Source organism: Ictidomys tridecemlineatus, chromosome 4 (assembly GCF_052094955.1).
Source record: "Ictidomys tridecemlineatus isolate mIctTri1 chromosome 4, mIctTri1.hap1, whole genome shotgun sequence".
Taxonomy (NCBI): domain Eukaryota; kingdom Metazoa; phylum Chordata; class Mammalia; order Rodentia; family Sciuridae; genus Ictidomys; species Ictidomys tridecemlineatus.
Genome location: NC_135480.1, coordinates 31,565,547 through 31,591,243, shown reverse-complemented (window position 1 = coordinate 31,591,243; position 25,697 = coordinate 31,565,547). Strand labels below are relative to the sequence as shown.

The following is a 25,697-nucleotide window of genomic DNA, read 5'->3' as shown; positions in this document are numbered from 1 at the left end:
GAGATAGGTTCTCACCAAGTTGCTGAGGTTGAACTTGTACTTGTGATCCTCCTGCCTCAGCCTCCCAAGGTGCTGGGATTACAGGTATACACCACTTCAACTGGGTAGATTTTTTTTTTTTTTTTATATTTTAGTTGTGGTTGGACACAACACCTTCACTTCACTTGTTCATTTTTATGTGGTGCCAAGGACCGAACCCAAAGCCTCAAAAGCTCTCCACCGCTGAGCCACAACCCCAGCCCAGGCAGATTGATTTTTAAAAACAGATCTACCAGTTTGATCCTGTTGCTTCTGGGCTTAACATCTTTTTGTTTTGTTTTTGTTTTGGGGAACCAGGGATTAAACTCTGGGGCACTCAACCAATGAGCCACATCCCTAGCCCTATTTTGTGTTTTATTAGAGACATGGTCTCATTGAGTTGCTTAGCATCTGGATGAATTGCCTGAATTGTGAGGCTGGTTTTGAATTGGCAATCCTCCTGTGCCCTGTCCCCCGCTGGAATTACAGATGTGTGCCACTGCCTGACCTTGGGTTTAACATCTTTAAGCCTACTTAATGGCTCCTCCTAGGGTCAATGTGCCGTGTATGCACCTACATTTACAACCCATTTAAAATGTTGTTAGCATTTGGATCATCCTGAATTCTTCCTACTTAAGGCCTTCATATATGCCCTTTCCTCTACCTAGATACATTCACTCTTTTCCTGCTTCCCAGACTGACTTCTTAAAGTATCTTACATTCAGAAACCTGTTCCCTTCCAAACTTACCCCAGTTACTTTATGTATATATTTCCACAGTACATTTTACTTTCATATCATTATATACCTATATGGTATTTACATAATCAGTGTCTTCCACTTTAGAATGGAAGTTCTTTGAGGATTTTGTAGTATTATTTTTAATATTTAGCACTTACTCTTTATATGCTACATACCTAGAATATAGTGTTACTTAATACTTGCTTATGGTATAAAAGCCAGAACTCAACTTTTGTGTGGGAATTGGAAGCCCCTTTCGTCCTGTTGTTGCCGTTAGTGCCATGCACCCACTACCTTGTAGTAGGGACCAAGATGAAAGGTTTAGTGTTTTTGTGATTATCATTGTTAAAAATGACAGGACATAAGCAACTGCTTTTCTTCTCTCTTTCCTTGCTGTGTTTTCTGGAATAATGAGTATTAAAATATGTCTACCAAAACACAGCCAAGTTTTTTTTTTTAATTCATTAAGCAAATATTTGAATGCCTAGAAGATATGAGGTTCTGTGCCTTCATTCTCAAGTATAATATTTCCACATTGAAGCTTGAGAAATTTAATGGAAGCCACTTATTTATTCATTCATTAAAATGTACTGAGCATCTTTGAATTTATGATACTCAGCTAAGTTCTACAAGGTACCACAGAAATGAAAAAGACATTATCTTGCCTTTTAAAGAACTTGGCATTTGGGCTGGGTTTGTGGCACAGTGGTAGAGTGCTTGCCTAGTGTGTGTGAGGCACTGAGTTCAATTTTCAGCACCACATATAAATAAATAAAGAAAATAAAGATCCACCAACAACTAAAAAATATATTTTAAAAAAACAAACTTGGTAATCTACAAGGGTGACAGGTATACTTGCTACTTCGCTGTTTGGCTTCTATGTTGAATTGTCCAAGAACTTGGAGATCCATCCTCTTTTTTTCCTTCTCCAGGTTGCCATATATATGAGATGATATTCAAATTTATATTGATAAATATATATATAGATTCATATCTAGCATCTGCCATTGAGCAGATATTTCAAACATATGTCCAAGACAAGATTATCATCCTAACACCTGGCCTGATCCTCCTTTAATAAATAATACCACCGTTTACTTTGTTGCCTGGTTCCAATAGTTTGGAACCATCTATAATCATTTCTTTCCTCCCTGTATATATCTGGTCCCCTCAATAGAACTCATTTATTTGATCTCTATACTCATAGTTTCCATAGTTACCACCAACTCCTTTCCTTACTTTCCATTGGCCTTCTTGCATTTAAATATGCAACAGGCAGAGTTAACTTTTCAAAACATAACTTTACTCAAAATCTTTCAGTGTTATTCAGAGTAAAATTCAAGTCCTTATCCTATAATAAGGTCTTACGTGATCTCAGTCTCAGCTAATTCTCCATCCTTAGCTCATTCCCATCCCTCCACCATCCTTTAGTCACATTGACTATCTCTTTCATGAAATGTGCTAAAATTACTCATGTTTTAGAGCTTTTGCACTAGCTGTTCTCTTCACCTAGAGTTCTCTCTCCAGGTCTTTGCTGATTTTGGATATTTAGGTGTTTTGCAAGATGTTTCCTCTTCTCCAACTGCCCATCTAAATTAACTTTGCAACACTATCATATCACAGAATTGTTTTTTTTTTCTTGATAGCATTATCACTCTCTGAAGTAATTTTGTTGCTTTATATGTATCATTTAGTACTAACCACTCTTTTCCACATATCACTAGCTACCACTAACAATCCGTGTTTCAAGAGAATAGTGCTCTTCTCTGTCCTATGTTTGGGTTTATATTTTGACTCTGCTACTTTCAGTGTGATCTTACAAAAGTTTAACTTTCTGTGCTTCAGTTTCCTTTTATGAAATGATATGATTTACACTTTTATGTGTACGTGTATGTGTGGTAATGGGGATTGAACCCTGGGGCACTGTACCACTAAGAGATGTCCTCTCCCCAGCTTTTTTTTTTTTTTTTTTTTTTTAAATTTTGAGACAGGGTCTTGCTAAGTTGAGGAGGCTGGCAACTGGTACAAACATGCTTTAGAGACATAGAGGAGAAAAGTTTATCTAGTTCAGGGGGCTCATAGAAGCATTTATCAAGTAGATTAAATACAAATTGATTGAAATTGTTAATATTGTGGCTCAGCAGTAGAGTGCTTGCCTAGCATGTGCAAGGCCCTGGGTTCAATCCTCAACACCACATAAAAATAAATAAATAAAGGTATTCTGTCAAACTACAACTAAAAAATAAATTTAAAAAAGAAGAAATTGTTAATATTGCATCATGGAATAAAGGATTGGCCCTAAGGAGCTTCCAAGAACAAGTATTCCATGAGGAATAAAGGTGATTCTATTGGGCCAGTTAATGACTGGGCCTTGAACTGGCATAGGATCACTTATGTCACAGTCTGCTAGTCAATTCTGTCCTTGATCAAGTAGAGTCATTATGGGAGGGAGATTATCAAACATGTGGTTCATTGAGGAGCTTATTGGAGTAACATTACTACAGAGTATTAGTGCTAGATTTTAGAAGTTTTTTAGTTTAGTCTCTATGAGGGTTAAAGAAGTTTGAAAGGTTTTTCTTTAAGAAGGATAGTGATATCCTTATCACTCTCTCAAGTAATTTTGTGTGTGTGTGTGTCTGTTGTTACTGGTATCAAACCTAGGTATGCTTTACTACTGAGTACATTCCCCAGCCCCATTTTCATTTTAAGACAGGGTCTCCTTAAGTTACCATGTTGGTCTTGAACTTGTGTTCCTCCTGCCTCAGCCTTCTGAGTAGATTTGATGACAGGCATATGCTACTACACTCAGCTGATTTTTTTTTTTTTTTTGGAATTTAAGAACAGAATGGATTAGAATTGGCAGAGATAAAAAACAGGATACAAGATAAGAGGTGATTCACTAGACCAGACAAGAGAGAAGTGATAGGAAATTGGTAAAGATATGTTGGTGTAGAAAGAAGTAGATGAATGTGAAAGATCAAAATAACCTGGGATGTTGTCAGGGTACATAGTAAAGGGTAAGAAAAAAGTAAATTTTGAGCTGGGTCACCAGAAAAATGATTACAGTGAACTAAAAGGTGTTTTTTAAAATTTATTTTTTAATTGAAAAAAGTTAGCATTTATTAATTCTTGATATTAAATACTTTTTTGTTCTTATTTATTGTTAGTCTCTGTTACCTTGGGTGTTTCTTTTTCTTTTCCTTTTATTTATTATTATTTTTGGGGGGTGGCGGGTTGCGGGGGGGTACCGGGGATTGAACTCAGAAGCACTCAACCACTGAGCCACATCCCCAGTCCTATTTTGTATTTTGTTTAGAGACAGGGTCTCACTGAGTTGCTTAGCACTCTGCTTTTGCTGACCTTGAGTGTTTCTTAATGGTAGAACTTAAGCTACAGCTTTCCTCCACTTACCTGGCATATGATAAATATTGTTTTAATAAAGAATATATTTGTGCTGGGGATATAACTCAGTAAGAGCAGTTGCCTGGCATGCTCAAGGCCCTGGGTTTGATACCCAGCACTGCAAAAAATAAATAATATATTTAATGCAAGTGTTTCTGCTTTGACGTATTGTCTAATATCTCAGGAGTTTAAACTTGGTTTACATAAATTAAGAGTTATTTAAGAACCCTGTATACCTTTAATCCTGGTGGCTTGGGAGGCTAAGGCAGGAGGATCACAAGTTCAAAGCCAGCCTCAGCAAAAGCAAGGCGCTAAAGAACTCAGTGAGACCCTGTCTCTAAATAAAAAATATAGAATAGAGCTCGGGATGTGGCTCAGTGGTAAAGTGCCTTTAGGTTCAATCTCTAGTACAAAAAAAACCCCAAAAAACAAAAAAACAATGAATTCTGTATAGCTTGTCTTATGTTGCCAGGACTGTAGACATTTATGGAGTGTAACTAAATAAAAAATGAAGTAGTTTTCATATGACCTAATGCCATTGCGCTCATTACTGTGTGATCACTGATCCTATTTAAATAACTTGAGTTCAAATTGTCTGAATCAGTGAAGCAAACACAAAAATGTGGATAAGCTAAAATAGTTTTGCTTGGATCTGCTTAAATTATATGGCTTAACATTTAAAAACATTTTTTCATATTGAGAAAGACTGCAAGATAAAGGAGTCTAATAAAGCAGCTGGTACTATCTTCACTCAAATAGAACTAACATATTTTAAGTCAGAATTTGATTTGGCCAGAGCCATTAAGGGATTGGTGAATGATGCCAAAATTAAAAAGTGAACCTTTGGGAAGGATGAAATTCGGTAGAAGTGTGAGTGTGCAACAAACAAAACCGAAAAATCTCCCACATACTCAAAACTTAGAGACGGTCTTTCCCTATTTCCTATTGGTTAATATCTTTGTATTGCTTTTTTTTTTTTTTTTCGTACTAAGGAATTGAACCAAGGGGGACTTCCACTGAGCTATATCTCGTCTTTTTTATTTTTAAAATTTTTTTAATATTTATTTTTTAGTTGTAGTTGGATACAATATCATTAATTAATTTATTTATTTTTATGTGATGCTGAGGATTGAACACAGGGCCTCAGGTGAGTGCTCTACCACTGAGCCACAACCCTAGCCTCATCTGTCCTTTTTATTTTTTGAGACAGGGTTTTGCTAAGTTACTGAGGCTGGCCTCAAACTTGTAATCTTCTTGTCTCTTAAAAGCTAATCTAAAAGTCTCTTAAAAGCTTATTTTAAAATAGGAATTTTTTAAAATAGTAAGTTTGTGAATTGTAACAACTGAATAATATTTTGTGAAATCTTTTTTTAGTGTGTAAATTGTTTTAAAATATATACCCTTACTTAAATGTTCATCATAATTTCTCCCTTTACATACCATTTGGTGTGAATCAGTAATCTAGAACAAGAATTAGCCACTTAAAAGTTGATTTTCTCTACTACAAACAACAACACTTTTATTATGGAAATTTGAAACTAAATAAATTTGGAGAGCAAGGTATAATAAATCCCTATGAATTCATTACCCAGCTTTGGTTTCTATTCATAGTCTTTTCCCCTCCATATTTCTTTTTATTAGTACATTATAGCTGTGCATAATGGTGGGGCTTGTTGTTACGTATTCATACATACACACAATATTACAATATAATTTGGCTAATATTATTCCCCAGTATTTTCTCTTTCCCTTACCCCATCCCTCTTCCTGGTTCCTTTTATATACTCTATTGATCTCCCTTATATTTTCATAATTTTCCTGCTTCCCTACTCTCTTTTTCCTCTCTAGCTTTCAATCTGAACGAAAACATAATGACCCTTGACTTTCTGAGTTTGGCTTATTTCACTTAAATAAGGTTCCCAAGTTCTATTTTCCTACAAATGATATGATTTATTTATTTATTTAGTAGGTAAGTAAGTAAGTACCAGGGATTGAACCCAGAGGTGTTTAACCACCCAGCCACATCCCCAGCCCTTCTTTATGATATTAGAGATGGGGTCTTGCTGAGTCACTTAGGGCTTCCCTAAGTTGCTGAGGCTGGGTTTGAACTCAAGAGCCTCCTGCCTTAACTTCCCAAGTCATTGGGATTCCAGGCGAGTGCCACTGAACCTGGTAATTTCATTATTCTTTATGGCTGAATAAAGCTCCTTTGTGTATATATACCACATTTATTAATCCATTCATCCATTGATGAACATCTAGGCTGGTTCCATAGTTTGGCATTTGTAAATTGTACTTCATAGTCTTGTTTCATTTACAACATTTCCTACATTCTCTTAACTCCCAAATTTCAAAGCAAATTTCAGGCCATTTGTGTATTTGTTTCAACCATATTAAGGAAGATATCTCCGAAAGGTAAAGATTTAAAAAATATTTTCTGGGGATCAAAAACAGGCTCTTGTGCATGGTGAACATATGCTCCCTCACTGAGCGATATCACTGGTTCAAAAATGAGGTTTTTAAACATAACCATAATGTGTAGGATATTTTAAAGACTGGGGATGTGTAGCTCAGTGGTAAAATGCCCCTGGTTCAATTAGTACAGCATCAACAACAAAAAGTATAATAGTATCAAGCACTAGGGTTTTTAAAATAGCTTGTTGACTAGTGGGCTTATAACTTTCTGGAAGTTTCTTTAGGAAAATAGAAGTATTAAATCTTTTGTTTTTAGGAAATTTAGATTACTTTTCTAAAAATTTGTAGAGAAAATAGTATATTGAGTATTAAAATGGATATTGTAACTTTGAACTTTGATTCACCTTAATTATTTTTTCAGGGCTAGAGGGTATAGCTTAATGGTAGAATTCTTATCTAGCATGCAGGAGGCCCTGAGTTTCATCCCCAGCACTGAACAACAACAAAACATTTTTGCTACCCTAAAATATTCAAAGATGTATAAATGTTTATCTGTAAATCTAGTACACAGAGGTGAATTATTGTGATAAATGCATATCTTTATAGTTTTCTTAACTAATGCCAGAAATCTTATAACATGCTAATAATAATGAATAAAATTTGTCTTGTAAAATATTGGCTTCACTTGTTTCTCAAACAAGGAAGAAAATTTAATTTTGGTTAAGAACATCATACTAGGCTATAAACAAACAAACAAAAAAAGATGCACTAAAGATGAAATAACATTTCATGGGACCCATACATTTGAGGCATGGAAATATGAACTTTATACTATGTGTTGTGAAAAGTGAGCAGGTATGTATTAATTATTTTTAAATCTTTTTAGCCCAAAATGAGAGACTCATTTAGGATCCATGTGATCTTTTTTATATCACTCTTAAACCTTGTCTGGACTTTACAAATAGTTAATACATGTGACAATTTGAACCACAGAACAAGAGGCTTTGACAGATGTTATTTCTTTTAGAAGAAAATAATTATATAAAAATAATGGGAAAATAGGATTTAAAAACTCTTTGTTCAGAGGAAAGGTTAGTGATGCAGGAATGATAGAAATACAAGAGGAAGATGATAAAAATAATTTTTTTTAAAATTTATATTTTCTTGGGCTAGGGTTTTGGCTTAGTGGTAGAGCACTCACCTTGCACATGTGAGACCCTGGGTTCGATCCTTAACACCATATAAAAATAAATAAGTGAAATAAAGGTATTATGTCCAAATACAACTAAAAAAATTTTTTTAAATTATATTTTCTTGACACTGGGAGTGCAATCCAGGGCCTCACTCATAATAGGGAAATGTTTAACCACTAAGCTACACCTCTAGCCTGATTTTTTTTTTTTTTAAATGATGCTTTGGGTATATGCATGCTAGGCAAGCATGGTACCCCTGAGCTAAACCCCTAGTCCTGAAATGGAATTTTGGACTTGTATTCAATCCAGATTTTGTTGTCATGGGTACAGATATAATATATTCACACTTTAGGAATTACTCATAAAGCAACAGACAAACTCTTAGTCTTGACTTTGACAATGTTTTCTTGGGCACCTATTACAAATACCAATAATGTTTTATTGTTTTGAATCTTATTTGGACCTGAAAGATTGTTTTTTGAGTATACTCTTACCATTCTACTGAATGGGAAGTTTCATATTGTGTTCTTTATTTCACTTATTATTTTCCCCCCCAGTACTGGTGTTTGAACCCAGGGGCACTCTACCACTTAGCTAGTTTTTAAATTTTATTTTGAGACAGGATCTTGCTAAGTTGCTCAGGCTGAACTTGTGATTTGCCTGCCTTAGCTTGCTGAGTAGCTGAAACTACCATTGCATGCCACTGCACACAATATTTATTTTTATTTTTTTAAAGAATTTAATCTTTATTTTATTTGTTGTTTATGTGGTACTGAGGATCGAAGCCAGGGCCTCACCAGTGCTAGGCAAGCGCTCTACCACTGAGCCACAGTGTCAGCCTTTAATATTCATTTTTAAAGCAATTTTCATGGAACTTGGAACTATTTGGATAGTGATGTATTGTATAGGTGGTTTGGTCATGACATTCAGAGGTATATGCATTTGTTTTTAGAATTTGTTCTGATTTTAGTTTGGTAATGAGGTAAGTTTTACAGCTGGTAGTTGTCTTTAAAAATATGTAATTTAGTCACTCCTATGCTTAAAAAAAAATCTTTGGTTTTCCATTGCACTTGCAGTAAAATCCATACACCTTATTGTGCCTACAAAGTTTTCAGTGTCTGAACCTTGCCTTGCCACCTCTCCTGCTTCACCCTTCCCTCTATATATGCTAATTCTGTTGGTCTTCTTTAAATTCTCTATTTTCTTTTTTTTTTTTTAGAGAGAGAATTTTTAATATTTATTTTTTAGTTTTTGGCGGACATAACATCTTTGTTTGTATGTGGTGCTGAGGATTGAACCTGGGCCACATGCATGCCAAGCGAGCGTGCTACCTCTTGAGCCACATCCCCAGCCCAAATTCTCTATTTTCTATGATTGTTCCCACCTTAGGCCTTCACATAACTGTACCTTCTTCTCTTCCTCTGATTTGGGACAAGACTAGCTTAATATGCTTTATTCAGGGAGGCTTTTGCTCATATTCTCGACCTTTGTATCTATTTTTCTTCAGTTTATTTGATAGAATTTGTAATTATTTAATTAGTTCATATGCATTTGTCACCTCACTTCACAACTAAACTATAATCTCTTTGAAGGCACTCATCTTGTCTTTTATACTGTTAATAGCCATAGTGTCTTGCTCATTACCTAATATTTGTCGAATAATGAGATGTGTTTATCCTACTCTACCATAGTTTTTGTTTATTCTGTTTTTTAGAGAAGGCACTTATATCGTTTACTTCCTCATGATTACATGGGTCATGAAGGCTGAAACTTTGTTATGTGTATTTCTTTTCTTTCTTTTTTTTAAAATACTTTTTTAGTTGTCAGTGGACCTTTATTTTATTTATATGTGGTGTTGAAAATCGAACCCAGTGCCATACATGCTAGGCAAGTGCACCACCATTGAGCTACAACCCAGCCCTGTTATGTGTATTTCTCAACACTAGGAACATATATATACATATACACACACACACATACATACATAGATACATACATACATACATACATACATACACACACTCAATAAATACATATGGACTTGAGTTGAGATTTTCCCTTGATAAAATGTTGAACATGCTAAAATGGCTACATTAGAAATGTTCAACAGCTACACTTGCCAATATTATAGAGTTCTAGAACAATTTTAAGATCAAAGCTAAGTGGAATAAAAACAAAAAATGGAATTTGAACTCTAGAGCATAAGTTATAATTTATATACAGTTTCTTACATCTGTTCCCCATGTTCCACCTTCTTCATGCCATTAAACTACTTCTCCTTGCAGTTGACTTTCTGTTTTGATCCTAGATTTCTTGTCCACAGAACTTTTAAAAGCTAGAGTGTGGAAGAAGGGATAATATAATTATAATGTATATGTAATATGTGTATTAAATATTTTTGATTTGGGATTATTGTGTCTGATCTCAATTCAGCATTTGGTATTCCTTTTTTTTTTTTTTTGTAGTGGGAATTGAACTCAGGGGCACTAAACCGCAGAGCCACATCCCCAGCCCTATTTTACATTTTTAGAGACAGGGTTGCAGTGAGTCACCATTGCTGAGGCTGGCTTAGATTTTGTGATCCTTCTGCCTCAGCCTCCTGAGCTGCTGGGATTACAGGTGTGTGCCACTGTGCCGGGCTGGTATTCCTTTCTTGAAATTTATACTTTTGATTTTTGGATACACCAGTTCTTGGTTTTCCTCCCAATTTTCTAATTCAATTTTTTTGTTTTCTTTGTGGTTTTCTCTTCCATCTTTCCCTTAAATCTGCATTTCATGTAACTGATTATACTAGCAAATTGTGAATAATTTCTTGTTTTCATTAAATACAACAAGTCTTAGAAAAACAAAGGAGGAAAGATTTATTGTGGCTCACAGTTTCAGAGGTTTCAACTCTTGGTTGGCTGGCTCTATTACTGTGGTCCTGTAGTGAAGCAGAGTATCATGGCAGAGAGGGCATGATGGAGCAGAGCTGCTTACTTCATGACAGCCAGAAAACAGAGGTTGCTGGGAAGAAGGGGGCCAGGAACAAGACATAACTTTCCAGTGCACAACCCCAGTGACCTTCTTCTTCCAACGAGGCCCTACCTCATACATTTTCTACCACCTCCCAATAATGCCATCAAATTATGAATCCCTCAGTGGATTTAACCCATAGATGAGGTCATACCCCTCATGAATCAATCACTTCTCAAAGCCTCACTTCTTTCTATTGTTGCACTGGGTACCAAGCCTTCGACACATGAGCCTTTGAGAGACCTTCCAGGTCCAAACTATAGCAGAGCTGATCCCTGTAATAATTTTGCACATATACTTCTGTGATATCTTAAGTGGGAATAGGAAAGGTTGTAAGGAATTTTGAACTCCAGGTAATATCCTTGAGAGTGGGAAATTATTATTGGTCATAATGTCCCCATGACTTTTGTTCTGAGACTGCTTCTCATGTAGTAACATGCTCTTGAACATTTTTACCAACCTTTGTGACTGAAAAAACACCCAATTGGTAATAATTTCCAATTTTTAATTTCCTGTTCACATTTCTATTCTGACTTCTAAGTAGCAATATTCTCTCGTAATACCTCTTATGAGTATCTCAGACTCAGTGAATCTGAAACTGAACTCTTCTGGCTGTGTTCACTCTTATGGGTAGTTCACACTGATTTGTGACTTGTCTGTCTTTCTCTGTAAATTATCATTGGTCAAATCCTCTCAATTGTATTTTTTAATGGATTTCAAATATTTAACTATTGCCACTGTTTTGTAATTTTTATAATTTTCTACTTAGATTTGGCAACAGGATCTTGGTTTCCTAATTGCAGGTTTACTCTGTTCTCTGCACTGTTTATTAAAATTATCTAAACTGGGTGCTGTGGCACAAGCCTGTGCCTATAATCCCAGCAGCTCAGGAGGTTGAGGCAGAAGAATAGAGAGTTCAAAGCCAGCCTCAGCAACTGTGAGGCACTAAGCAACTCAGTGAGAGCCTGCCTCTAAATAAAATACAAACTAGGGCTGAGGATGTGACTCAGTGGTTGAGTGCCCCTGAGTTCAATACCTGCTACCCCTCCCCCCAAAAAAACAACAATTATCTAAGAGATTGATTCTCTTGATACTTCACTTTTTCTTCCCTTCCCTTTTTCCTTCCCTTCCTCCTTCTCTCTTTCCTATTCCTTCATTCCTCTCCCCACCCTCCTTTTTTATTTAGTGCTGAGTATTGAACCTCACAGGGCCTTGTGCATGCTAAGCATGTAGTCTACCACTGAGTTACACCTATAGCCTCTTCTTTTGCACTTTTTCAAAGTAAATTTGCAGTATCCCATCTCAGACTACTAATAAATGATTTCTAGAATTGAGATCTGAGCATGTATAGTTTGAAAACACCAACCAGCTGATACGAATGAATGGTTAAGAACCATTTTTTTTGTTTATTTATTTTTATGTGGTGCTGAGGATCAAACCCAGGGCCTCAAACGTGCTAGGCGAGCACTCTACCGCTGAGCCACAACCCTAGCCCAAGAACCAAGTATAAATTTAATCATTCTATAATGAATTAAAATACTTTAGACAACTTTGTAGAGGAAATGTGAGATGCTTCTTTTGGTATGTATTTTCTGTAGTTTGGCTCCTATCTCCCTCATATCCTATCTTTCTTTTTTTTAAAAAAAAATTATTTTTGTGATGCTGGGGGTAAAACCCAGGACCTCACACATACCAGGCAACCCTCTACCACTGAGCCATATCCTCTGCCCCTCATATCACATCTTTCAATAGAACCAGGTAGAAGTTCTTACCATTTTACTAATGTGCCATCTTAATTCTCAAAACAACCTGATGAAGGTTGTAGGTGTTATTATTACCCATATTTTACAGTTGAGGATACTGAGACTTATGCAGTTAGCCTCGAGTCAAGAATTTATACAGAACTATATTTGACTCCTGCCATCTATTTGGCAGAGTCTTTGTCTTTTTTTGTTGTTATTCTGTTTTGCTGTACTGGGGATTGAACCCAGGAGCACTCTACCACTGCGCTACATCCCTGGACCTTTTTTGTTTCGAGACAGTGTCTCACTAAGTGCTGAGTCTAGCCTTGAACTTGGATCCTCCTGCTTCAGACTCTCGAGTAGCTAGGATTATAGGTGAGCACCACTGCTCCTGAGTCTTTCCTTTTTACAGCTGTTACACATTTGCTTCAAGGTTCTTTAGTTTATTTTCCAAGTTTATGATAAATAATTTCTAATAGGGCTGATTATTCTTAGGATACAGTTTTTTTAATTCTCAGACAATGATTAGCTAAAATAAAATAGTTCTACAAAATATTCTGTCTATAAGTATAAATGGGGGAGACACAAGCTAGAACTCCCAATACAAAGTTATTTCAGTGGATTCACTGTTAGTATTTACTATAAAATTTATACAAAAATATTATCATATACTAGTTAAATGAAAATATTTATCTTCACTCAGAATATTAGAACTACAAAGAGCATTAGTCTTTATAAGTAGGAAAACTAGTACTCTACAAGATTACATGCTTTGCCCAAGTCTTTAAGCATTTATTTGCAGCATCAAGACTGAATTGGAACTTCTGATTTTGAATCCAGAATTTTCATCTTCTTAAGTCTGCAAGTTGATCTATCTAAGTAAGACTTAATATATTCTTATTTATTATTTGTTTGCTTGTATAAGACTAGTATTTCAAAGCTTAAGGAGAATTCTGTTTTTATTCTAGTTTTTAGTAGCTAAATTCTTTTAACACAAAGAGAAGGAAGTAGGATAGCTTCTTAAGGTAAAATCATTCATTCAGTGCTTAAGTAATTTACATGCAAGTACTGACTTGTTTACTTGGGATTTAACATATTTCATGGAACCCTTGCTAATTGACTTTGAAACTTAGAATGTGTTTCATTTCTTAAGCATTATAGATATAAGGGTAGGTTTATATGTTACCCAAGGAGTAGGTTTATATGTTATTATCATTATATAAACCATAAGATAGCTTATTAATATTCAAAGCATTTTTCTTATGATCATATACCATCTTAAATGCCTGACTTGCCATTTTTGGTGAGTTTTTTGATTCAGCTTTCTCATCTGCCTTAAAGCAACTTTCTTGGTGGGCATGGAGGTGCACTCCTGTAATCCCAGTGACTCAGGAGGCTAAGACCAGAGGATCCCAAGTTTGAGGCCAGTGTCAGCAGTTTAATGAGGCCCTAAAGCAGCTTAACAAGACCCTGTCTCAAAATAAAAAGGGCTGGGTGTGTAGCTCAGTGGTAAAGTGCTTCTGGATTCAATCACCAGTACCAAAAAAAAAAAAAAATCTTATTTTTTATTAAAGTAAATTAGCCCATTAAGTTCCAAGTTTTCAGTTCTGTGAATATTTCAACAAAATTGACACAGGCATATTAAGATAGGTTGAGAAGCATAATCTAGAGCTTATATATAATTAATTAATATTATCAATGTCATTATTGTAATTATTAAAATTATAATCTTTGTATTATATTACATATCATAGTTATATGTTGTATACTATATTTAAACTTTCATGGGTGTTCTACAACTGGAACCATGTGGGTTAAATGAAAATGCTAAGGAAAAAATTTTCATACTTAAACAGAGTAGAAAGTGGTAACTAAATAATCTGGTTTTGTTTATTTTGATTTTGAGGAAAAGGTTAAAAAAAATCCAATTGAAGGGAGATGATACTTTCTCCTGCAAAATTCTGACCCTCCTTATCCTTAAGATTGAGTCCATAACCCACTTATGAGTATGTAAGAAGAGGAAGGAAGATTGAAATTTTTATGCTAGTCTGGGAATATGAAGATTGAGGCATATTTCTTAGCTCATTCCTGCTGTCTAGGCCTCAGCTCAGGTAATGTTTACAGCTTGTAGGGGGATGGTAAAAGTCTCCCCCCCCCACCATTCAATCAGGCCTTTCAGGTCTTGGGTGTTAGGAAGATCTATGAGCCATAGTAGATCCTATCTTAAATAAATATACATTTATTCAAAAGACATCATGTGTACTGGTTTAAGGAATTAGAAACAAAAAACATGTTTGAGGCATGTTTTTCCTAGCAGAATTAAGGAAAAAAAATTTTTTTTTGTTTAAAAAATAAACAACCTCAACATAACAATGAATATCAGATTATTTCAATCTATTTTAAAACTGAAATCTATTTTAAAACCATAAGCATTATATACAGATATTTTGGGGGAAGCAATGCTGGGGATCAAACTCAGGACCCTCCTGTGTGTTAGGCAAGCACTCTCACTGAGCTACATCCCCAGACCTTTTTTCATTGTCTTTTGCTGTGTTGTTTGATTGAACCCAGGAAGTTGCACATGCTAGGCAAGGGCTCTACCACTGAGCCAAACCCTCAGGACCCTATGTATAGATTTTTTAAAAATATTGTATGGTAAATGGAAATGAGTCAGCTGTGGAAGATTGAATAATACATGACAAAAGACATATTAATAAACTGCCTTCTTGTTTGATATGTTGCATAGTTCGTGAAAAATTACCAATGATCCCTAAAGTTGGAAGACTATAATTTTTGTTGATACAAAACATATACCATATAATTGGCTACTTAAAAGTATATAGCTCAGTAGTATTTAGGATATTCACAAGGTTGTGCATCTATCACTACTATCCAATTCTGAAGCAGTTTCTTTGCCTCATAAAGAAACATATTATCAGCATCCTCTTCCTATTTCTTCCCTATCTCCAGTTCCAGGCAGTCTCAATAACTCTGTCTCCATGGGTTTGCTTATCCAGGACATTTCATATAAATGGAATTATATGTGATCTTCCGTGTTTGATATCTTTCACTTGTATAATATTTTCCAGGCTTGTTAATTTGTAGTGGCTATCAGTATTTATTCCTTTCAGTGGTTGAATAATACTCTATTGTATGGCAATATCACGTTTTGTTTACCCATTTATCAATTGTTGGTTATATGGATTATTTCTATATTTTGACTCTTTGTTCTTGGCAGTGCTGGGAATTGCTCCCTGGGCCTTACACATGCTAGGCAAGCCCTCTACCACTGAGCTACATAACTCCAGCCCTACCTACTATGAATATTCATATACAAGTTTTTGTGTGAACATTTGTTTCAGTTCTCCAGGAGTGAAATTGCTAGGCCGAATGGTAACTGTGTTCAACTTTATAAGAGAAGCTTGGGATTTTAATTGGTTTTCTTGATTCAGTAGATTGTTGTTGCTTTACTGAATCCAAATTTTATATCACAAATAATCTTTCTTCCATTGTACTTACAGATAAATTGACCCACCATATCATTCATATATAAACATATGAATGTATGTATACTAAATACTACTGAGCTATATATTTTTAAGTAGCCAATTATATAAGAGTTATGTATCAACAAAAATTATAGGCATCCAACTTTAGTGATCATTTGTAATTTTTCACGAACTATGCAACTCTATCAAACGAGAAGGCAGTTTATTAATATGTCTTTTGTCATGTGTTATTCAATATCCCACAGCTGGCCCATCTCCATATACCATATAATAATTTTTTAAAATCTCTCTCTGTATATGTATGTATTCCACACACACACACCCTGCAGTGGTAGAACCCAGAGCTCTACCACTGAACTATATCTCCAGCCCCAAAACATCATATCTTATAAAATTGTTGAGAGAGACCAAGTGTGCTAGTGCAAGCCTATAATTCCAGCCTGGGGAGGCTGAGGCAAGAGGATTGTGAGTTTGAGGCCAGCCTCAGCAATTCTGTCTCAGAATTTTTAAAAAGGCAGGGCAGGGACTGGGATTGTGGCTCAGCCGTAGAGCGATCGCCTAACACATGCGAGGCCCTGGGTTCGATCCTAACCACCACATAAAAATAAATAAATAAAGGTATTGTGTCCAACTACAATTAAAAAATAAATATTTTAAAATATAATAATAAAAAAATAAAAAGGCAGGGCACTGGGGAACTGAGGATGTTATTAAGTGGTAGAATGCCTCTAAATTTCAGTCTCAGTACTGCAAAATAGAGCTGGTGATGTAACTCATTGGTAGAATCCAGAGGTTTGGACAGTAAATTAGGCTCTCCTGGTTTCCAGGATGTTCTTTGTACTATGTCATGTTATCTCTGCTAGTAAAGACTGTTCAAGATAAAGTTGAATTAAGGAAAATGTATGCATCATTCTTCTGTGTAGTAAATTTTCAATTAATTTTTCTTTGTGACAGTATTGTTAAATTATATTTGATGTACTTATCTACAGGTTGGAATTTGGTCAAAGATTTCTACTATTTTTGTTTTTTATTTGCTACTTCCAGGTGCTTCTTGGTTGAGACAACGTTTATTGTTTTTTGCGGGGGCGGGGCGGGGGGACACCGGGAGTTGACCCCAGGAACACTTTACCACTGAGCTACATCCCCAACCCACTCCTTTCTTTTTTTTAAAATTTGAGACAGGTTCTCACTAATGGCTGGCTTCCAACTTGCAATCTTCTTCCTTCAGCCTTCCAAGTCCAAGCTGACAGGTGTACACCACCACTCCTGGCCAACTTTTATGACTTTTAATGGTTTTTCTAGAAATTTGTTGATGATATGGTTTGGACTCTGTGTATTTGGTTATTGATTACTTTACTGGTGCATTATAATTATACATAACAGTGGAATCCATTGTATGGTTACTGATTTTTAATATCCTCTAGTTTAAGTTATGAAGAAGGACATCCCTCAGAGTCTGAAACAGATCTCCTTCAGAGACAGACATTTGTAGCCTCTCATCAGATTCCTGGATATGCCTCCACACCTCAACCAACTGGTAACAGTTCTATTGTGAAATATACTATGAATCTGTATACATTTAGTAAATAAGAAAAAAATCAATTTTCATCTTTTGGGTTATAAATATAATGTGTAAAGGAAATATCAGGGGAAATGTTAAAATGAAAATGACATTAAAAGCTTTGTAATTAATAGATTGAGACATCTTTTATGCATCTTTAGGGATTTTAAGTTATGAATATGCTTGGTCAAATTAATACTTGCTTTCTATTTGAAAGTAAAACAGTTTAGGATTATAGAATTATTTTACCTCAATTTTCAGAAATAGAATAGGGAAATAATTTTATTTAAAGTATTTATTTTTACCTTGAGATATATTTTATCCTTCATTTGTAGGTCTTTCAGGAATGTTTGATACTAGCGTGAACAGTGCCAGCACTAACACTAAGGAATCTTCCGTGATGAATTTTCTCTCTACTGCTGAGTCCCGAACTGCTCAGGCTGCTTCTTCAGGAACTACTCTTTTACCACAATTCAGGGCTCCATCCTGGCAGACAGGTGATTCTTTTTTGAAGTCCTCTAAAAATTACTGGTCAAAAATACACTTCTTGGGGCTGGGGTTGTGGCTCAGTGGTAGCACACATGCCTGGCATGCATGAGGCACTGGCTTCGATTCTTAGCACCATATACAAATAAATAAAATAAAGGTCCATCAACAACTTAAAAAAAAAATACACTTCTGTGGCCCTATCATTATGGTAGTGTGCCTGAGAGTGAATTCCAAAGGCTTTAAAACCTGGAATTTTTTTCTTTCTTTTTTTTTTTTTTTTAATAATTTTAAGATAGATAAAATTCAAGAATTTGTAAACAGAAATTCAGTTTTAGCATTCTGAAAACTAGCAAGTTCATATTGAAGGGTTAGTAATTATTTTCTTTTTTTTTTTTTTTAAGGATTCCTCGGACTAACTTTAAAAAAAAAAAAAAACTTCCATTTTATTATTTAATTTATTTTTATGTGGTGCTGAGGATTGAACCCAGTGCCTCACACATGGTAGGCAAGCACTCTACCATGGAGCCGAAACCCCAGGCCAGGGTTGGTAATCATTAAAGATAAACTCAGATGTAAAGTTTGTGTTTGGCAGTTTAAATACTTGTTCGTTTGGAAGGAGCAAAAATTAAATTTCAATTATTTTAATGTCTTCTGGCATTGCAGTAAAATAATAATCTTATGATCATTTCATTTTTAGTATTCTATAAAATTATCCTTGATCAAAGAGATCAAATCATCACTTAAAAAAAACACTACAAGTTTGGGAGTAAGGTTGTAGCTTAGTGTTAAGATCACTTGCTTAGCATGCTTGAAGCCCTGGGCTCAATCCCAGCACCTTAAAAAAAATTCAAAAGCATTACAGTTGATATTATGTTATACTCATTTCCTCCCCTCCTCATTTCCTCCCTTCTTCTCTCCCTCTTCCTCTCTTTCTCCTTCCTTCTTTCATTTCTTCTTTTTTGATAGTGGGGTTTAAATCCAGGGGCGCTTTACTACTGTGTTTTCTTTTGAGGCAGGGTCTTACTAGGTTGCTAAGGGTCTTAAGTAAGTTTCCCAGGCTGGCCTCCAATTTGAGTTCCTCCTGCCTTAGCCTCCCGAGTCACTAGAATTACAGGCATGTGTCATTGTGCCCAGCTTATTATACTCATTTTTTTTTTTAAAGAGAGAGTGAGAGAGGAGAGTGAGAGAGAGAGAGAATTTTTTTTTTTAATATTTATTTTTTAGTTCTCGGCGGACACAACATCTTTGTTGGTATGTGGTGCTGAGGATAGAACCTGGGCTGTACGCATGCCAGGCGAGGGCTCTACCGCTTGAGCCACATCCCCAGCCCATATACTCATTTTTAACAATAATTATAAGGCCCATATGAACCTTTTCTTTATTTGATTTTTCAATTTAAATTTTCAACATTTTAAAAATTACTGTATATTTTTATTTTTTGTAAAATAACATGAAATTTCTTGGGAGAGGCTGTTTGTTTTAAAGAAGAAATGTCAGCATATTTAAGGGTTTTGTTTATTGTGTTGAGTGTTGAACTCAGTGCTGTGTCCATGATAGGCAAGTGCTTTACCACTGAGCTATACCACCAACCCTGAGAAGATATTTTTAAGTAATAACTCATTCTGATATAAATCCCATTAATAGAGCTTCTTACCATGCCTAGCAACATTTTCCCCCTGCTTCTAAAGAGATCATTAATGATTAGTATAAGATAGAACAGTATTTTAAAACCATAGCTTAAGTTTTTCCTTCCAGAAATAATTTTCTTCCTTCCTTTCTTCCCTTTTTTGGGGGGAGAAAGTTGGTAGACAGGGATTGAAGCCCTGACCTCCCCCCTTTTTTCTTTATTTTTAATTTTATTTTGAGATAGGGTGTTGCTTAGTTGGCCAGGTAGTTTTTGATCCTCCTGCCTTAACTTTCTTAGTTCATGCCACATAGTTCCACTTTTTTTTAGAGAGGAAGTAATAGCTTGGTATTTATTCTTCTTGATTATTTTTCTGTGTCAAAACATATATTTCTACCTAATCAATATTTATTGTTAGGATATGCCGTAAGTTTTTTATGTGTTTTGGTTGTTTGTACTTATAATTGTAAGAACTATAGTACATAGCTTGTACAAATCTCTTTGTGTCTAGTTATTCCTATGGAATAATTTTCTAGAAGTGGAACTTTGGGATCAAAAGGGTATGTATATTAGGGCTAGGGTTGTAGCTCAGTGGTAGAGCACTTGCCTAGTATGTGTGAGGACAAAAGTTATATCAGCAACAAAAAAAAAAAAGGAAAAAAAAATGTTGTAGGGGATGGTATTGTGGCTCAGCAGTAGTGCACTTGCCTAGCACGTATGACACACTGGGTTCAATCCTCAGTACCACATAAAAAAAATAAGATAAAGATATTGTATCCAACTACAACTAAAACAAAATATTTTTTAAAAAAAAGTTGTATACTTTCGTTGTGTGTTGCTAGAATGCTGTCCAGGTATGTTAACAGCCTACTGACATCATTAATTTCTGATCAGTCTTGCATAATAATTATTCATTTATTGTTATTGGGAAGTCTATTGTTATATAGGAAGTCAACCTTAAAATGAGAGAGATTTTCAAAATGAATATATTTTGATATAAAAACCTTTTCGATGTTAACTTCACTATTATTTTTAGATTGATTTATCATGTTGGATATAGGCAGTTTACTGTTGATTTTCCCTTTTACTGTTTTGTACATTTTACCTTATTGGTATTTTGCATTGGGAACTTAAGGTAAATTAATCACTATTGATTACATACATTTTTACTGGTTTCTTAATTTTTTTTTTAGTTGTTGATAGATGTTTATTTCATTTATTTATATGCGGTGCTGAGAATCAAACCCAGTGCCTTACACGTGCCAGGCAAGTGCGTTACCGCTGAGCCCCAGCCCCAGCCCCAGCCCCAGTCCCAGTTTTCTTAATTTTAATATGGCCATGTCCAACTGTATTCTGTTACAATAAAGATATGAATTACTGATACCTTTATAAAATTATTTTTGTTTTAAGAAAGAGAGCTATTTTGAAATATAATTTTCAATATTTACATAGAGAACTGACTTATGAGGCTTTTAACCTTACAGTACTTTTTTTTTTTTGAATTTTTAATATTTATTTTTTCTTTTAGTTCTCGGCGGACACAACATCTTTGTTGGTATGTGGTGCTGAGGATCGAACCCAGGTCGCATGCATGCCAGGCGAGCACGCTACCGCTTGAGCCACATCCCCAGCCCAACCTTACAGTACTTTTTAAAAAATATTTTATTTAGTTGTAAGTGGCCCAATATCTTTATTTTATTTATTTATGTGATGCTGAGGATCAAATCCAGGTCCTCACATGTGCTAGGCGAGTACTGTAACACTGAGCCACAACCCCAGCCCAACCTTACAGTACTTTGATGAATTGAGGGTTACATAATTCACTTCAATGAAAGCATTTATTTATTTGTTCTGTAACTGCATAATAATCTTTTTGCTTTCTCTTCATAGGTATGCATTCCTCAGCAGCAACTGAGCTGTTTGTTACTGGACCTTTGCCAACCACTGGAACTCTTCCACCATCTGCCCCTTCTGCTTATCAGCATCCTACCACCTTTAGCAATAGAAACTTTGCCACCACCTCACCTTTGGTGCTTCAGGATTCAACTTTTAACACTACATCAAATGGAATTTTAAATCCTCATGACCCTTTGTTACAAATTAAGACTTCCCAGGGAACTCTTCCAACTGCTTTGGCATTTGAGCGCCTGGGCAGTTCTGCATTGAGTAACAGCATACCACCTCAGTCTTCAACATATCGTTCAGCTCAAGAGTCTGCACCCCATCTTTTACAACCTCAATTTAGTTTGTTGCCTTCAGCACTTGGGGGAGCCCAGCAGACTCCTCAAGCCTACAGTTCAACCCTTTTCACTAATTCTACTGCTTCCATTGAAAGAGCTCTTCTTCGAGAATGTAGTGTTATTAAACACCATCAGCGGCCTTCAGGTACCCAGTCTATTCAGTCACAACTGACTGGTTCACAGCATTCCTTACATAGTTATCTATCAAATACAAGTGTAGTTAGCTTTCAGGAAACAACCAGGCAGTCATCCTTAACCTGTAGCCCAATTGGAGATTCTCCTCAGGTGAGCAATGGAGGATTGCAACCGAAGACCCCACAGGTTTCAGTGGAACTTGCTCAATCTTACTCATCTGCAATTCCCTCATCAGGGTATGCTGCTCCTACTACAAAAATAAACAGCTGTTCTACAAAACAACCACTAATATCAACTAAGATCCCAAAACCTCAAAGTATAATTCCTCCTGTGCAAACACTAACCTATGCCAAACCTTTACATAACCAGAGTTCTGTAATATCAGGTCAAGCACAGATTTATTCTACAGCACAGCTACCAAGCCTGTTATCAGTTAGTCAGTCCCAAAATTATGGTTTAGTACAGCCACACAATGTGCCATCTATTGTTCATTCACAGGTTTATAGGTCCAGCAAAGTGGAGAAATTGCCATCCTTGTATAAAACATTGACTTTTTCTGGGTCTTCTCGGCCTATAACTTCTGAAAGTCAGACACTCAGTTATTCATCCAATCAACAAGAAGTATTAACTTCAGTTACAAATGAGAATTACCCTGATCATACAAGAGATCTGTCTTCAGTCAGTCAGTCTCAAAGTTATTCATCTAGTCACTCTCAGGGTTTATCACCAGTTAGCCAGACCCAGGTTAGTTATTCATCTCAATCACAAGTGTTGTCAGTTGTTAGTCCTTCAGAAAGCTATGCTTCAGGGCAGTCCCTGACATTGACAGCCCCTTCTCTTTCTTATTCTTCTGCCTCACGGGCTCAGAAATTGCCAGACTCTAGCTCAACTCAGAATTATATTTCCATGCATTCTTCTCAAAATGCTCAGACTCAAGATTCATCATCTTCCCAGTCCCAGAAGTTTTTGCCTGCAATCCAGTCATCATCTTTTGCATCCTCTACTCATTGTCAGACATTACAGAATAACATACCTTCCCCAGATCCAAAGTCTTATGCTGAAAGAAAACTTGACTCAAATGTCTATACATCTTCAAAGCAAGAAGATGATTTTCCAATTCAAGAGTTACAGGCATTGCAGCCACAGTCGTCTTTAGAGACATCAACCCCAAGGCTATCTGATGGGGAAATCAATGCTCAAGAATCAACTTATAAAGTGTCAAAGGCAGATGACAGATATTCTCAGAGTGTGATCAGAAGTAATTCCCATCTTGAAGATCAAGTTGTTGGGATTACTCCACAAGGGTCAAAAAAAGAAGAAAACTTGGTTGGTTCAGTGACACAACTTAACCAACAAATTGGCCAAGCCAATAATGGAGCAACCCTTGATCTTAAGAAAACTGATTTAATGCAGACTCCACAAATAAGGTTAAATGCTAAAGACCTAAGCCAACAGCATTCTCTTATACATAAGGTTCATGAAGCCAAGGTCCAGGAACAGCATGATCAAATAATTAATGCATCTCAGATTCAAATTCCAAATCATGCTTTAGGACATGGCCACCAGACATCTCTTCCTAATACACAGCTTCTTTTAGATTCTGCCTGTGATTTACAGATTCTTCAACAGTCAATACTACAGGCAGGTTTAGGACAAGTAAAGGCGTCTTTACAAGTTCAACGTGTCCAAAGTCCTCAACAAGTAGTGAATCCTTTCCTTCAATTGGATGGTCATATTATTCAGAGCAATGGTGATCATTCTCAACAGCAGATCCATCCTCAAAATCCTGAAATTATGAAAATGGACCTCTCTGAACCCTCAAAACCATTACAGCATCTTCCAACAAAGGGTCATTTCAGTGAAACAAATCAACATGATTCAAAGAACCAGTTTGTTTCTCTTGGATCAATGTGTTTTCCAGAGGCAATGCTTCTCAGTGATGAAAGAAATATTTTATCAAATGTAGATGATATCTTAGCAGCTACAGCAGCAGCTTGTGGAGTTACACCTTCTGATTTTCCCAAGTCAGCTTCAAATGAAAGCATGCAAGCTGTTGAAGGTGGTGATTCTAAATCTCATTTTCAGCCAGCATTAGATGTCAGGCATGTGACCTCAGATTTTAACTCTCTAACAGCTACAGTAGGAAAGCCACAGAATATAGATGATATTTCTTTAAATGGAAATCAGGTTACTGTAAACCTTTCATCCATACCTACCCTTCAGTCAAAAATGACTCTTGATCAACAGCATGTTGAAACACCTGGTCAAAATATACCAACTAAAGTAACTTCGGCAGTAGTTGGACCAAGTCATGAAGTCCAGGAACAAAACTCTGGCCCATTCAAGAAACAGTCTACTACCAGTAATGAATCTGAAGAAGACAGTGAAGTTCCCATTGATAATACATTAAATAATAACAGAAACCAAGAGTTTGTTTCTAGTAGTAGAAGCATAAGTGGAGAAAGTGCTACATCAGAGAGTGAATTTACTTTAGGTGCTGATGATAATAATGTGTCAGTGAACCCCACTAGAAGTGCACTTGCACTGTTGGCCATGGCCCAACCTGGGGATGCAATCAGTGTCAAGATTGAAGAAGAAAACCAAGATCTAATACATTTTAACCTTCCAAAGAAAAAAGCTAAAGGAAAAGGACAAATTAAAGATGAAGACAACAATAATCAGAAACATCTGAAAAGACCTTCCCAAGGCAAACGCCAGAATCCCATGGGAACAGATATATATTTACCCTATACTCCTCCTTCCTCTGAAAGCTGCCATGATGGTTATCAGCATCAAGAAAAGATGAGACAGAAGATCAAAGAAGTAGAGGAAAAACAACCAGAAGTCAAAACAGGATTTATTGCTTCTTTCTTAGATTTTCTGAAATCTGGACCCAAGCAACAGTTTTCTACTCTTGCTGTCCGAATGCCTAACAGGACCAGACGACCAGGAACCCAGATTGTTCGTACATTTTGTCCCCCACCACTTCCCAAAACTTCATCTACAACACCCACACCTTTAGTGTCTGAAACTGGAGGCAATAATAGTCCATCAGAAAAAGCTGGCAACAAACTTAAAAACTTGGAGCATTTATCTTCATTTTCTTCTGATGAAGAAGATCCTGCTGTATGCAGTCATGATGTTTATAAAAACATCTCTACTCCCTTAACTGCTTTGGATGCAGATTCTGATAAAAAGAAGAAAACAGGTAAAGTTTTAAATAATTCACAGTTAAGACTTTCTACTATTATTTTTCCAGCTATAACCTACCATTTACGTTTTTGTTTTGTTTTGTTTTGTTTTTAGCTTAAAGCATGTTTGCAAAATAAATTTTCAGAACATAATGCCTAAACATTTAGCATTTGCCCTGCCTAGGAGAGTTTTTGTTTTAGGTTGAGTAGTTCTGATTTTTCTTGGCTTTTTGCCACAGATAGCTTAACACATAGCATGCTATCTAGACTTCTAATCTGAGACATTTTAAGTAGCTTTTGGATATGAGGTATGGTATTGGGGTCCTGTTGTGTAAACCTGGCATATTTTCTTGATATGCCAATTTTACCTGAAGATTGGCATTTTACTTTTAAATACCATTGTGTGCAGCATGCACATTACTG

General features: G+C 35.8%; 1 protein-coding gene and 1 long non-coding RNA gene across 18 annotated transcripts in view; one reads left to right on the top strand and one right to left on the bottom strand.

Moving 5' to 3' along the window:
* Positions 1–25,697, top strand: part of Qser1 (glutamine and serine rich 1) — a 76,294-nt gene that overhangs the window by 6,180 nt on the left and 44,417 nt on the right. For 3 of the 6 annotated variants that reach the window (XM_078046269.1, XM_078046268.1, XM_078046270.1), the window contains exons 2-4: positions 17,459–17,571; positions 17,931–18,092; positions 21,599–25,291. In XM_078046269.1, the coding sequence (XP_077902395.1) occupies positions 17,459–17,571; positions 17,931–18,092; positions 21,599–25,291 (3,968 nt within the window). Of the gene's footprint in view, positions 1–17,458; positions 17,572–17,930; positions 18,093–21,236; positions 21,381–21,598; positions 25,292–25,697 lie in introns of those variants that run through there. The other 3 variants (XM_078046272.1, XM_078046273.1, XM_078046271.1) reach the window with 2 other exon arrangements.
* Positions 24,923–25,697, bottom strand: part of LOC110598365 (uncharacterized) — a 74,243-nt gene continuing 73,468 nt past the window's right edge. For all 12 annotated transcript variants that reach the window (XR_013437647.1, XR_013437641.1, XR_013437642.1 and 9 more), the window contains one exon: positions 24,923–25,270. This is a non-coding gene — a long non-coding RNA (uncharacterized LOC110598365). The remainder of the gene's footprint in view (positions 25,271–25,697) is intronic.